Source organism: Glycine soja, chromosome 9 (assembly GCF_004193775.1).
Source record: "Glycine soja cultivar W05 chromosome 9, ASM419377v2, whole genome shotgun sequence".
Lineage (NCBI taxonomy): Eukaryota > Viridiplantae > Streptophyta > Magnoliopsida > Fabales > Fabaceae > Glycine > Glycine soja.
The window spans coordinates 47,787,284-47,802,071 of record NC_041010.1 but is presented as its reverse complement, the minus strand read 5'-3'; the positions used below and the strand labels follow the sequence as shown (position 1 = coordinate 47,802,071).

At 36.1% G+C, this 14,788-nt stretch overlaps 2 protein-coding genes across 2 annotated transcripts; one reads left to right on the top strand and one right to left on the bottom strand.

The window, feature by feature from the left end:
* The first annotated feature begins 1,724 nt into the window (after positions 1-1,724).
* On the top strand, positions 1,725-3,672 carry LOC114425378 (transcription factor TCP7-like). The gene has a single exon (XM_028392293.1). The coding sequence runs from the start codon at positions 1,950-1,952 to the stop codon at positions 2,670-2,672; it is 723 nt and encodes a 240-aa protein (XP_028248094.1). The 5' UTR covers positions 1,725-1,949; the 3' UTR covers positions 2,673-3,672.
* A 2,782-nt stretch (positions 3,673-6,454) lies between these two features.
* On the bottom strand, positions 6,455-8,455 carry LOC114425581 (sugar transport protein 10-like). The gene is made up of 3 exons (XM_028392524.1): positions 7,922-8,455; positions 7,231-7,854; positions 6,455-7,131 (listed from the first exon to the last, which is right to left on the bottom strand). The coding sequence occupies exons 1-3, from the start codon at positions 8,378-8,380 to the stop codon at positions 6,676-6,678; spliced, it is 1,539 nt and encodes a 512-aa protein (XP_028248325.1). The 5' UTR covers positions 8,381-8,455; the 3' UTR covers positions 6,455-6,675.
* Between the last annotated feature and the right edge of the window lie 6,333 nt (positions 8,456-14,788).

The window sequence follows — 14,788 nt, the reverse complement described above, 5'->3', positions numbered from 1 at the left end:
ATTAGCATTATATGAAAGCAAAAACTTGACAAAATAATCATTGTATCTAATTGAAAAAATAATATTTATGTCTCCAGTCATATGTAAGTTAAATTTAAATATATTCATTTATTATAATTAAAAAATGTAAAAAAAACTATTAAATTAAGTTTTATTTATTTTACCTCCAGAATCAAATCCTCTCACCGTGTATTCATTCATTTTAATTCTTTTTAACTTTTAAAACAAATCGAAAGATACATGGTTAAAACTCTGGTCGATAAATAGTAGTAACTATGAGGGTAAAATTGTTGTGACTTCGCAGTGGTGCAAATAGTGCATGGTGCATGAGGGCACGGTGAATTTTGAAATGAACAGTTATGACTTATGAGGTGCCAATGAGGGAGTTGAAGTTTGCAGGAAGCCGAGGTGGCAAAACAAGAGTGGATAATGAAACGTAGCTGGAGATAACAAGAAAGTTGCCACTTTCTAACGAAGAAGTACGGAAAGTGAATGGGGTCCCCTTCTTCAATTACCCTCCTCCACTATGGCGCGTCACAAGAGAGTATCTCATGTTATCCCACTACAACATCTCCTTAATCTAATTAATAGTTAGTCCATTTTTTTATTTGAGCCAATCTTGATATTAACATAATTTGCGCAAAACCCTAAACCCTAAACTCATAGCCTTATAGTGCTTAGTAGTTAATCCAGCTCTTAACAAATATGGTCCGGCCTGCTACCATGCCTGAACATTCGACGCGCCAAACCTCTCTGGAGTGTTTGGAAGAAGCGGTGAACAAGCTCACCCAACACCAAGCCACATTAGCCCAAAATCACCAAACACTTACCCAAGCCAATGCAGACCTCAACTGCAAACTCGATTCAGTCCTTGACCGACTAGCCACCCTCACAGCCACAGTCCTCCCCACATATGAAGCTTGATGTCCCGCGATTTGATGGACAAGATCCACTCGGCTGGATCTTCAAAATCCAGCAATTCTTTGATTATCAGGGGTCTTCGATGCCGAACGCCTCACTGTGGCCTCTTTCTACATGGAAGGTCCCGCGTTGTGTTGGTATCAATGGATATCCAGGAACGGTTTCCTGACATCCTGGCAGGCTATGCTCCAGGCCCTGGAGTCGAGATTCGCTCCGTCATACTACGACGACCCTTATGGGGCACTTTTCAAACTCCAACAGCGCGACACCGTTAATGAATACCTCTCCGAGTTCGAGCTCCTCACTAATCGCATCGTCGGCCTCGCTCCTCCTCTTCTGTTGAGTTATTTCATCTCTGGTTTGTCACCAGACCTGCGCTGCGAGGTGCAAGCATTACAACCGATGTGTTGGCCGCAAGCCATGGATCTCGCTAAACTCTAGAAGGACAAGCTTAGCGATCGTCGTCGCAGCCATCGTGCCACCCACCACAGCCCAGTTCCACCTTCTTCGCCTCAACGTATTTAAGTACTATATTTTTGTTTTGATGTGCAGGAGCAAAAGATGTGCAACTTGAAGTGGCTTTATATTGGTTGTGTCACTTGTTAATTTTAACATGAATTGGTCTCTCTATGAGTGTTTCTAATGTTGATAGAGATACGCATCATGGAGAAGTAAACAAACATTACTCAAAGCAAGATTATGAAAGTAATTTGTATACATTTTAGTTGAATTCAAAATGAATTATATTGCAAATTACTAAGAATGTTATGTAATGGAGCATTTGTGAAGGAAGGCGCGTGTGGGGGGAGAAGTGAAGCAGAATAGATAGAGGGGTGTGAGCTGTGGGGGTGTGAGTACTGGGCCCCACTGCCCATGTGCCCCTCTTCAGTCTCCACCACCTCCTGTTTCTCACTCAATCATTACCCCTCTATTCTCCGTCTCTCTACTCTCTTATTCTCAACGTCAAACCCAAAACCCCTTCTTCTTCTTCTTCTTCTTCTCTCGCGCCGCAATAATAATACTAAAACATGTCCAACTCTGATGGAGCCACTAACGCCGTCCCTCCCAACGACGCCAACAACAACACAATCGTTGAGTACCAGCAGCGAACCACCACCACCACCACCGCCGCCGCCGCCGCCCTCGCCGTCAAGAAACCGCCTTCCAAGGACCGCCACAGCAAGGTCGACGGCCGCGGGCGCCGCATTCGCATGCCGATCATCTGCGCCGCCCGCGTCTTCCAGCTCACGCGCGAGCTCGGCCACAAGTCCGACGGCCAGACCATCGAGTGGCTCCTCCGCCAGGCGGAACCCTCCATCATCGCCGCTACCGGCTCCGGCACCACTCCGGCGAGCTTCTCCACTGTCTCCGACCACAAGCCCCTCCTCCCTCCCCCTACCCCCTTCATCCTCGGCAAACGCATTCGCCCTGACGACGACTCCGCCGCCAAAGACGACGCCGTCTCGCTCGTCGCCCCCCCCACGCCGCCCGCCCTCTGGGCCCTACCTCCCCGCCCCGACTTCGGCCAGGTCTGGAGCTTCGCCGCCGCGCCCGAACTCGTGTCGGTGTCGCCGCAGAATTCAATGTTTCACCATCACCATCAACACCACCAGCAGCAACAGCAACAGGCCGCCATGGGAGAGGCCTCTGCCGCAAGGCTCGGGAATTACCTCCCCGGCCACCTCAATTTGCTCGCCTCGTTGTCCGGCGGCCACGGGAATTCCGGCCGGCGGGACGACGAGCCTCGCTGAATGAATCAATTTCTGAAATTATGATGGATTTGATTGTGATCTTCTTCGTATATAAATATATGTATTATTGTGTGTGGGTGGGTGAGTTTGTATTTTGTCTCTGTGACTTTGTTGTTGTGTGTGGACTACTGTGGACAAGGAGAAGGATTGAAGATTCTTAGTGAAATTTTTAGGGTTAGTTTTTTTTTTTATTTAATTTTTGGTAGTATTTCGAGTGGACAAGTCCATGAATTAAGGAATTCAATTGGATTATTAGGGTTTTCCTTGTTTGGAAAACTGATTAGGTTACTTGTTAGGAGATGATGATGAATTTGTTTAGAACATTGCTGGAGGAGAGACAACAGAGAGTATGATGATGAGATGAATAACCAGGGATTGAGGCTTGGAAGTGGGTTTCAGGACCTCGATCCATTGATCGGTATGCAGATGCAGATGCAAATGCAAATGCAGACGCAGATGCAAGTGTAATGAAATGAAAAATTAATTTAATGATGTTATTGTGGAAAATATCACACCAGAGTCCAAGGCGAATGAATTCAAGGTTAAGCTTCTTCTTGTTTCTTCTGTCTCGCTTTCACTGTGGGTTTTGATCAACTTGACTTACTTTCTTTCACTTTCCTAATTTGCTCATTAAAAGTGATTAGTGTTCATAGTCTTAGTTTGAGTGATTGTGTGTTTGACAATCAAGCGTCACTCCCATTTTCTTGGAGTAAACTTCTTTCCAATGTTTATTGAGAATTCATGTTATTGCGCATCATTGAAGGATTGTGGTCCTTCTAATTATGCATTCTACCTTGCTTAGTTGCTCTCTCCTTCACTTTCGGGGATGCCTAACAGCCTGCTTCTGCAATGTAAGACCTCTGTTTCTAGATTTTTATCTGAAATTCTCAGCCATTTCTTAGATTCGTCAGCGTGACAATAATGTCTTTTCTAGTATGTAACTGGATTTCCGTGGGGTGTTAGTGAAGTGAATAAAGACCCATCTGCTCATTTCTCTCTATATTGCATTTCTTGTCATTTTATTTGCCCACATTAACATGATCATGAACTCATTCTGTTACTACGCATTTAAAATTTCAAATTGAGTGGCTTACTTGCTGCAGTATGCTTTCTGTTCTTTAATAGTGTATTGATTGGTAATTTGAACATTTGGCTTGCTATACCATAATAATTCATTTGGGTGTTTTGAAACCTTTTTAGGTTTTGCTGTCATGACCAAGGTACTCTCTCCCTTGGAGCTTGTACTCTGGCTTTTCGGTATTTAAAGACAGATAAGGTTAGGTACATCCTGTGGCCAAATCATATAATACACGTAACTAGGAAGATCTAACCTACTGCTACGTGGTATGGATACCCTTTTTGACGTTTCATACTTGGTTAAAATAAAATTAAAACCTTTTGTGGTGCTTCTGATTCAACATAGCATACTCAATCTGGGTCTTGGAGGTGGTATTAAAACTCAACACTGGCTGACATGTGTTGTATCATACAACTTGTATGATTGTTGTATCTAATTAATGACTATTTTAAACTGGTCGCTATGTCATTGGCTTTTGTTGCCTCTCCCTTTGAAACAACCATGTGCCCTGGCCCCCCCTTTTTCCCTTTCTCTCTCCATTTTATCCTCCCAACACCAAAGCACACACCATGCTGAATAGCTGTGGAAAGAAATAAAGGATCTTCTGAATCATTGATCATCTGACTAACATAAACAGTGGGCGTATTGTATATTGGTATTTAAATTTTCAATATTCCTCCAATTAGGTTTCACTTGCAGGATGTTTGAGGCATAACTTGAGGGAAATTGGAGAAAGATGATTGGTTTGATGATGCCATGGCAAGAAAATGAGAGGTTTAATTGTGTATGTAAAAGGATTTCGTTCCAATACAAATTTTAGAAAACGTTTGTGAAAATGATACTTTTGTTTTTCTGGGTCCAGCAGAGCTGTGAATACTTATATTTGATTTGTTACCCCGATGGTTGTGGTGTGTGAAGGGGAAACCGGAAGGGTGATGAGTATAACCAACCCATTTTATTTATTTATTTATTAATTTTGTACTTTTCTGCTGATGGATTATTGGTGGGGTATTTAAATTTGCGATGCTGACAGGTTTTTAAATTATTGCTAAACACAATACAGAAGGGGCAGGTTCCAATAATTGACGGGTCCCTGAAATTACACGGCGTAGTCAGAAACATATTATGATTTGTGCGATATATAAGTTTCAAAGTTCAAACTTGTTTAGAATCATAATTAATGGGTATTAGTCTTTTTTTTTAGGATAATGGGTATCATTCTTAGATGGGGAGATAAATGGATTTTTTTTTTAATACAAGTATAACTTTTAATGCTATCAATGCATTTTTACTGGAAATTTTAACAAGTTTAAGGATAATACACCTTTAGAAGTTAATAAACGAAATATTTTTTTATATTAAAAATTCAGATAATCATATGTTGGTATTGCCGTCTTGTTGGATGTAATTATATTTCAATAAATGATTTTTACCTTTAATTCTTTAATCATTGTCTTAAAAATAATAGATAAAAATAACCCAAAGGGATATTTGGGCCAGTGGAAACGTGCTAGGTTCTCAAGGCAGTGTGAAGTTTTCTCTTCACAATTTTTTTCAATACAAAAAAATAAAATTCTTTTATTTATTGATTTTTTAATTATTAAAATCGAAGGATAGATGTGTCTTCATGTATGTACTAACTTTAGAATCATTTGTTTCCTGAACTAGAACCTGTTCAAGTTCTGTTTTTGTGGGGCATAAAACATGGGCTAGTTAGTTTGGGCCACATAACGTGTTAAAAAGTTTGTCCGTCGTATCAAAATTGCAATCTGCACAATGTCACTCATTGGTGTCTGTCTGCCTTTGGTTTTTGCATGATACTGATGTGATACTTTTTAGAGAGACAGAGAGCACAAGAGTTTAAATTGATTAAAAATTCTTCAAATAGAACACCACATTTTTTCATATAAATTAACGGGAAAATGCTTAACACTTATAACAGTACAAATTCGTGTGTTACGAAGACTGCTATAAAGGTGAACCACCTTTTATTTTCATCACCATTTTTTTGTTGTGGCTATTATTTAGAAGTATATGCCAAATTGTATTGTATGTGAAGGTGAAGAAGAATCATTTAGCTAGCAATATTAAAAAGCACACTTCATAAGAAGTTGAAAATTGAGGTGGATAACAAACACGAAAAGAAACATTGAGGTGCCACCATCGAAATTCGAAATCATTCAGTGATTGGTGAACAAGTCTTTCTGTTTAACACATAAGTAATTGGCAACTCTCAAATTTTGAATTTTGTTTATCTCAATTTTGGTGGGATAGTTTTCGGGATAAGTGACATTTTATTATAAAGGATTAATCCGTTCCAGTTTTATCTATTTTTTATTCAGTTTTAATTAATTCTTTTAAAACAATCACAAGTCAATTTATTTTTCAGCTATTTGGTTTCGTACCAAATAGCATCGTTGTTTCCATGTTTTAGCTGAAATAGAATGGGTTAAGAATGTGAACGTAGCCTGAGAAAATAGATTATATGTTCAAGAACGTTCAAGCCAAATTGAAAATTATTTAGAAGTCAATTCAAGCCAAGTTGAAAATTGTTATAATCTTTTAATTACGTAGCTTGAACTGAAATTATTTAGAAGTCAACATCATCTTTATGGATATGATTACTCATATTTTTATACCAAAAAAAAAAAAAACATATTGATTCTAATGCAAGACTTGAAAAAATTGAAGAGCAAACTTCACTAAATTATTATACTTGATGGATATGATTGGGAAGTTAACATGTACTATATAAGGCTAGAATCTATCACTCTAAACAACAACAACAACGCATGTTTAATTCCAAGCACAAGAAAATCTCACGACATGCACTTTATTTGTGGATTCAATCACTCTTCAAATTTTATTTTGGTTAATGGATGTTGTTCTGATTATCACTCATAACTAATTCCTAATTAATTAAATTCATGGAACCACCTTTTTACCAGGAGCGACAGTAGCAGCAACATCAGGAACAATCTTAGTCCAGAACCAATGTGCCTTCCATATTCTATTCATTTCTTCTATTGGAACATTCTTGGTCTCGGGTAGAAGCAACGCAATGAAAAGGGTCATGATAACCACACAGCCAGCGAATAAGAAGAAGAGGCCAAACTTAAGATGACAAAGCATGGTAAGGAAGACTTGAGCAATGATAAAGGTGAAGAGCATGTTCATTGCAACATTGATAGCTTGACCTGCTGGTCGAATCTCAAGAGAACATGTTTCACTGGGCACTAACCAACCCAATGGCCCCCAAGACCAAGCAAATGCTGCAACATATGCACAAATAAAGAACAAAAGAACGTCTGCTTCTCCTTTGCTAAATGATCCTTCACCATTCAATCCAAACTTTAAACCAATCATGATTCCAATAATAACCTACAAGAAAGAAATAAATTAATCCTCAATCACATTGTTTTAAAAATCTTGAAAGCATTATGCTACCTCCTCCCTTCCTATGGTAGATAGATAATTTACCTGACAAATAAGCATTTGTGCGCCACCTTCAAGAAATAATACCCTTCTTCCAAACTTGTCCACTGTGAAAATAGAAACAAGTGTGGCAACAACATTGACAACTCCGGTTATAACCGCAGACATGAGTGAAGCATCATTGCCGAAGCCTAAAATCTTAAAAAGTACTGGCGCATAAAACATGATAACATTGATGCCGGTGAGTTGTTGAAATGTTGGAATAAAAATGCAGAAAATGAGTTGAGGCCTATATTTGGGTTGCACAATGTTCTTCCATGGATGGTCCACCATTTTAGCTGCTTCACTAGCATCAACAAGATCTTGATATTCCTCTTCAACGTTCTCGGTGCCACGGATCTTCTTCAACATTTCCTTGGCTTTTTCATGTTGGTCTCTTTCAATCAAAGAATTAGGTGTTTCATCTAAGCATAGAGATCCTATACACAACAGAATTGCTGGCACAGCTCCAATGCCCAAAGACATTCTCCAACCATTTTCATGCTTGGAGGTACCATAGTTGATGAGGTTTGCAATTAGGATACCAATTGTAATCATCATTTGAAAGCCAATATTGAGTGCTCCTCTAATTTTTGCTGGAGCCATTTCAGACAAATACACTGGTACAGACTATATAACAAACAAAATTATTACAAAATCAAATTATAATTAGTAATTGAAGCTAACTTTTACTTACCTGATTACAAAATCCCACACCAAAGCCTAGTAATATACGGCCAATGATAAGCATTTCGATGTTAATGGCTAAGCCATTCAACAATGCACCAATAAGGAAAAACAAGCCACCAATAAACATTGAGGGTTTACGTCCAAACATTCTAGTTGTAGTAGAAGCAAAAAAGCAGGCTATCAATGCCGCGAGGTATAAGGAAGAGGTGAATAATGTAAGAAGTTGATTGTCAAATTTACAATATTGACTCTTGCTTTCTGCTTCACCTTTCATTTGTCGATACACGACAGGGAAGAACTTGATCAAAAATGGGTCCATAGAAGTCACTCCTCCTGTAATACCCAGATCGTATCCAAAGAGAAGACCCCCCATGGCAGCCACAAAACATGTAATTAGCACAAACCCTGTGACTTTTCCTTCATAATGCCGTACTCCATTTGAATCAACGAAACTTCCACCTGCCATCTTTCAAATTGTAGTTTTGTCTTCTAAAGATTAACTCAAATTCACTTCTGATCTATACAAACTAACACCACTACCTCTTTGATTAATGTCACTTATTTTACGTACTCTGATTATTTGTGCTTTAATATATAGGTACAAGCCATGCACTTTTGATGGTTATAAAATGGTCATAGCAACCACCAAAAATAGCTTTCAATTCTCACTGATCCATTACTTTTTCTTCTGTTAGAGTAATGTGTGCATTGATTAATGTCATTTGCATTTGCTAGAAAGTAGGAAGTCAAATTAGTATTTATAAAGGTTGTGATAGGATTTGACCTATTCTCAATAGTTTTATTTATTAGAATTAGTAAAGGTTGTGATGCATTTGACCTATTCTCAATATTGTTTTCAACTTTTTCTTACACTTCAATTTGTGTCTAACATAATATAGTTTTTTTTTTTTTTTTAATTCAAAGACCGGGTATGATAGGGTGACTCTAAGACACTGCATGGTAATCACACATTTATATCTGCAACTTGCCTTGATTTTAATTAAAATAAAATTAAAAATGGAATAATTAACTTTTCCAATCCTTAGTGGTCACCTCATATTTTAATTAATTTCAAAATATTAAAATAATTATTTTTTATACATTTAATAAATAAAAGTGGATGTAATTCTATTTGTAAAAGCATAAATTAATTAATATATTAATCATTTTTATAAATATTTAATGCAAAAAATTGTAGAATTAATTTGTATAACTTATTTTTTAATTCATACATTTAATTTAGCGTAATACTTATATATATATATATATATAGTTATTTATTTTTTGCTAATTTTTTTGGAAAAACTTAACAGTTTGGTGAAAAATTAAAATTTTCAAAGAGTGTTATGTCACATGTCTTTAGGTGACAAAACTTTCTTATGATATGAGCATCTATTAAAAAGACTTACATGTCACATGCGATTTTTTTATTAATTTTTTAATATTTTATATTTTAGTCTAGTCCAAAAAAATTATTTTTATTTGCCACATCATTTATGAATGAGATCTAAATAGAGTTTACATAATTAAATATGTTATTCAAAACAATTCACCTTCTGTCCAATAAGCAACTAATTATTATTAAAGTTGATAAGCCAGTGCATTAACACCAAATCCTTCAGTCCAAAAAAAAAAAAAAAAACACCAACTCCATTTCTAGAAACTCTAAGTTTAGACCTTGTAAACTTTTTATAGTGGTCTATCAGTTTTTGAAAGCTATTTAATCTTATATAATGTGACATCATTGTACTTATAAAATCTAAATGTTGAAATAAATAATAAAAACAAAGAGATCAAAGAAATAAACCTTAAAATATAATTGTTTACAAAGATGGCAAGATGAGCTATTGTTGCTGCAGGAGGGTGAAAGACATTTTGAAGGTAATTAAGGTCACTACTACCTTTGTGTTCGTCACCTGTTCTAAAGTCATTTGTTTGGATATGACCTTGGTATTACTAGAGGAATGACTTCCATGGAGCCTTTTTTTTATTATTTATTATCAAGTTCTTCCCAATTGTATACATACAAATGAAAGATGAATCAAGTCACAAAAGTCAATATGGCATATTTGATAATGCCCATTTTACCTTGTTTACCTCTTCCTTACTTGCGGTTTTGATTGCCTATTCTTTTCTTCTACTACAACCAAAATGCTTGGACGCAAGTCCTCAATGTTTTTAGGAAACTTGTTTTTCCTTGTTAGTGCCTAGCTTAATGGTGTTGTTATCAATGTTGACTAAATTTCAGACCAAATCTCTAAACAATATGAATAAATTTCTCAAACCTAGCTTGAGGAGATTGTTTTAGTCTATAGAGAGATTAACTGAGTTTGCAAACAAGACTAGACTTTCGTGAAGTTTCTCTTCTTATCCTTCTAGAATTTCCTTTCCCATTGAGTTTGTCTTGCCTTCATGTCATTTTCATAAATACGACAATGATTCACCAATACCGGAAATTGAACAACTTTCAAGTACTCCACAACTTGTTTGATGTGAGGCTTCAATCCATTCTCAAACTTCAACCACTTGGACCTTTCATCCATGTCCCAATAATAAGGACAATACTTTGATAACTCCTCAAACTTGGTGGCATATTCACCCACAGACATTGTTCCTTATTTCAACTCAAGAAACTCAATCTCCTTTCCCCTTTTAAAATCTTTTGGAAAAATACTTTTCTAAAAACTTTTGGCGAAATACCTCTGAGTTGATTAGCCTTTCCTTTGCAATCAATTGCTACCTAGTGTTCCTCCACCAATGTTTAACTTCTCCAACAAACATGGAATAGCTCAATTCTCGATATTCAGCAAATTCAACTTGGTTGTTTTGTGCTACGACCTCAAGTACCGCCGTAGTCATCCTCTCAAGTAGCCTTTGTGATGCCATTTTCCTGTAGCAAGAGTAATTGTCTTAGTCCTTACTCAGAATCATATGACAATTAGTACACCCTAAATCAACTCCTAGAAAGGAGAGGTGATTCACACCAATCTTTTTAAATACCAGGTCTTTCCTTAGGCAAAGTGTTCCCTAGAATGCACTTCTTGCATCATTGTGCCATAGCTAACAAATGTAAAACTCCAAATAGACTTAGACAATTTCAACAAAGTCTTCACTTCAATCGAGATGCATGTTGTTGTCGTCATCCTTAAACCATTTCTATCCTAAGATCCTATATATAAATCTGTTCACTTTTGTTTTTCAACAAAGAATGCAAGAACACACACAATAAGCAAGTTAATAGTCAAATCCACAACCCTAGATTTTGACAAGGACCGAATTGCTCTGATGCCACTAAATGTAACATCTCTTGTCATATAAAAGTGTTTTGTACTGAATTTTAATAAAACTCTTATTTAATTTATTCATCAAAATCCATGTGAATTTTTTCATAATGACCCTTAAAATTAATGGGATCCAAAAAAAAAAATTTTATCTATAGAAATTATATAAAATAAATATCTTATAATTATAAAAATGAAATGAATAATTAAGCCTTAAATAATAATATAAAATGTTTTTTTACGTGATTAATACATTATACTAATTCAACTCTAATTTTTCAGTATGAATAAATAAATACTAGAACAAAGGCATTGGGGTGGGAAGCATTGAGTAGGAAGGCACTGGCCCTCTCTCTGGGAGAACTCAACCAGTTACTCTCTCTGAATTGGCTTTGCTTAATCATAATATGAATGTTTTATTTCCCTATTTCAAGCAAGAAGGGAAGCTGTTAGAGGTCATGTATTTATTCTATTCTTCTTTATTGTTGGAATTCCGAGGAAGGATTGAAAGACATTGTGTTGATCTTTGTGTTTTCAGGGAGGAAGACGACCACGCCTTGCTGCAACCTCTATTGTTAATGGACACCGATGATAGCCTTTCTGTCAGGAATTTACAGCTATAATGAATTATTTTCATGCTCTCTGTTATCCATTATTGTGTTTCCCATGTAAGTAATTTTGATTCAATTATCAATAATGTTGTCTGAAGTCTGAACATGTTCCTTGTTAGAAATCATGTACTTTTTAGGAAAGCCATAAGTGCAATTATAATTCTTAGTAGTTCATTTGCAGGCTTGAGTAACAAATGAAAGCCAGTAGTAATTTGAACTTTTATTCATATTTTGTTGTGAGAAATCTGTATCATCTCATGGTGTTCTATTGTTTTTTGTTTTTTATTGCTTTGATGAATGGCGTTCTTGAAAGAATTGCTTCCAAAGCGCATGAGTTGGCTCATTACCATTCAGGAGATGGTAATATTTCCTTCCTTTGTTTCTCTCGGATGTTACTTCCTCGTTCTACTCGTTTTTATGAAGTTCATTTTTGTGATTCACAAGTGACAGTCTGAAATTTATCAGCTTTATCTTATTAGAAGCTTTGTTTTTAAACCGTGTCAGCCATTGTGAGATCAAATGATAATTTCATTGTTCTATGTTTTCTGCTTTGGTTTATGAATTTGTTAAATGGAAGGGATTTGAAATGGACAGCTTCCAAGGAGATATAAATTTTGTTGAAAGTCCCATCTTGCTGAAAATTTGGTTTTCAAAATGCACAATGGTGTCATTTGATACATGTAGCTAACCCTATCTAGTGAAATAAGACACGGTGATTGGTGTGGTATGGTATGCTGAAAACTCATATGACAAGCTTTGATCTTTCTTCTGATGAGTTTAACTACTTTCAAATGCAGAAGATGGTATATATTTGGCATACTCAGATTTCAATCAATTCTTGCTAGGAGATTCATCTTGTCTAAAAGAGCTAAATCAGTGGTTTGCTAAGCAACTGGACACAGTAAGTGGCACACGTGTTTTTCTTTACTTTCTTCTCAATCTATGCTGTGCTTTTGTTAGGATAAATATTGTCTTCATGTGAAAAATTCTATTTTTCTATTAATTCTAATAAATTGATAATATACTTAGCTTAGAAGGATGAATAGGTTCCCTTTTGAGCGCAAGCCGTAGTGCAATGGCAAAGGTTGCTACCTTTTGAGTTGTGACTAGGGGTCTGTTTGGATAAACTTTTCCATAAACACTTCTAGGAGAAGAAATTAAGAAGGAAAAATGAAATGAGTTTCTTCATAAGCTTAAATTAGGTTGCATAAACTAATTTGTAGAAGCTCTCATATTAGCTTCTCTAAAAGATGATTGTTTTAACTTATGCATAAGTTAATTTTAGCTCATTGAGAAATGTATTTCATTTTTCCTTATTTTCTTCTCCTAGAAGTCATGGATTTTAGTCATGGAAACCGCCTTTCCATTCTCAGGGGAAAGTTTGCATAGATATCACCCTTTCCACACCCTGTAATAGTGGGAGCCTCATGCACTTCGCCTCCTTTTTTGTAGGTTCCTTTCACCCTGTTCCAGTGGATTATGATATATCAATTTCTGATTGCTTGTTCGCATTTGTAGAAGTTAAATATGTTATTTGAGATTTTTTTTTGTTCCCTATACTCTGGCATAATAAATAACTATTAAATTTGAAGTTAAGTATGCTTAAACCATTGAACAACTTTTGTTGAGTTTCCTTTGTTTCCAACTGTTAAATTGTTAGTGATTGAATATTCTTGTGTCACTGCCACAACATGTTTTAAGCTTTGCATTATAGTATTTTTGTGCTGAACTCTGCCTACTAGTAGAATGGGATGGAATGGAGGAAAGACTAAGAACAGTGAAAAGGAATATGGAATACAAGAAATATATGCCACATTGCCACTTCCTGACGTGGACATATAAAATTTGGTTAGTCATGTAAGTCCTAATGCATGAGTTTGATTAGGACTTAGGATTGACATTGATAAATTTTATGAACAAGCTCTGTCCAAGTCTTGCAATGTAGGGAGAGTGGCTGGTCTTCTTGTTGTGGGATTGGGTTTGATCTAATGCCTAAGGCAATTTGGACTTGTGAACCTCTTCCATAAGGACCAATTCAACCCTACAAAATCAGTTTGTTTCATAAGGACTGCCGAAGTCTTATGAGTACTAATTAAGTCCTATCTCTAGACACACCTACTCACACCAGCACAACTAAGGTGCTAAAGGTTGCAATCAAGACAGCCTAAAGAGGCTGCAATTAAGGTGGGCTAGGGGTAACCTCAAATAAGGTGGCTTTCTAACAGTTCTTTTTCTTTTCAGATCTGTTCATGCCATATATATTGATATTTTATGTAAAATTTAAAAGATTCAGCATTCGACTCTGATCATGCAAAATGAATTTTTTTTCACGTTAGTTTCCTTTGTCTTTATTTATCTAATTGATAACTGAAATCTTTAAAATTATAGTTTATACTTCCTTTTTGGTGTTAATTGTTCCTGATTCTGCCTTGTGTGATATGGCTGTTGTGGTGGACTTAACTATACTGTTATTATGATTTTTCTATATGCTTATTTTTATCCATATGGATAATGTGCTTATCTTTTGTTTATACAAGTTTTTTTTTTGTCCAGTTTACTCAAGTGTTTTAACTTTGCATGCCTCCGAACCTGTGGACGAACGTTAGTAAGGAGCGTTAGCGAAGATATAGACCAGGCACTTGGAGAACAAAATTTGCAACAATATTCTTTCCTTTTTTTTTCCCCTATTAAAAAGGATGCAATCAAAAAGTTTCTTTATTCTGGTTGTCTGGATATTTGTAAGTGTATGTTGAGATCCCTATGAAGTTGGAATTCCGTTTCTTTACAAGTGCAAATCAACTAGTACATCACATATATGTGTACATAAAAATCTTTATATTCAAGGAATTGGCATGTGCCGCTTGACACGAGTAATTGATAAGTTAGTTCTCAAGCTAAATTTGTTGATCATCTCTCGCATGAAAGTAATGAAAAATTTATCAACTACAGCTACCATAATAGCTAAGTGCTTCACTTGTAATT

What these genes read in the sequence shown, in the direction of transcription:
- LOC114425378 (XM_028392293.1), top strand. Translation starts at nt 1,950, where the DNA reads ATGTCCAACTCTGATGGAGCCACTAACGCCGTCCCTCCCAACGACGCC.
- LOC114425581 (XM_028392524.1), bottom strand. Translation starts at nt 8,380, where the DNA reads ATGGCAGGTGGAAGTTTCGTTGATTCAAATGGAGTACGGCATTATGAA. An exon ending in GTGTGGGATTTTGTAATCAG is followed by an intron (nt 7,855 to 7,921) that starts GTAAGTAAAAGT and finishes TTTGTTATATAG; the next exon opens with TCTGTACCAGTGTATTTGTC. An exon ending in CACAAATGCTTATTTGTCAG is followed by an intron (nt 7,132 to 7,230) that starts GTAAATTATCTA and finishes TCTTTCTTGTAG; the next exon opens with GTTATTATTGGAATCATGAT.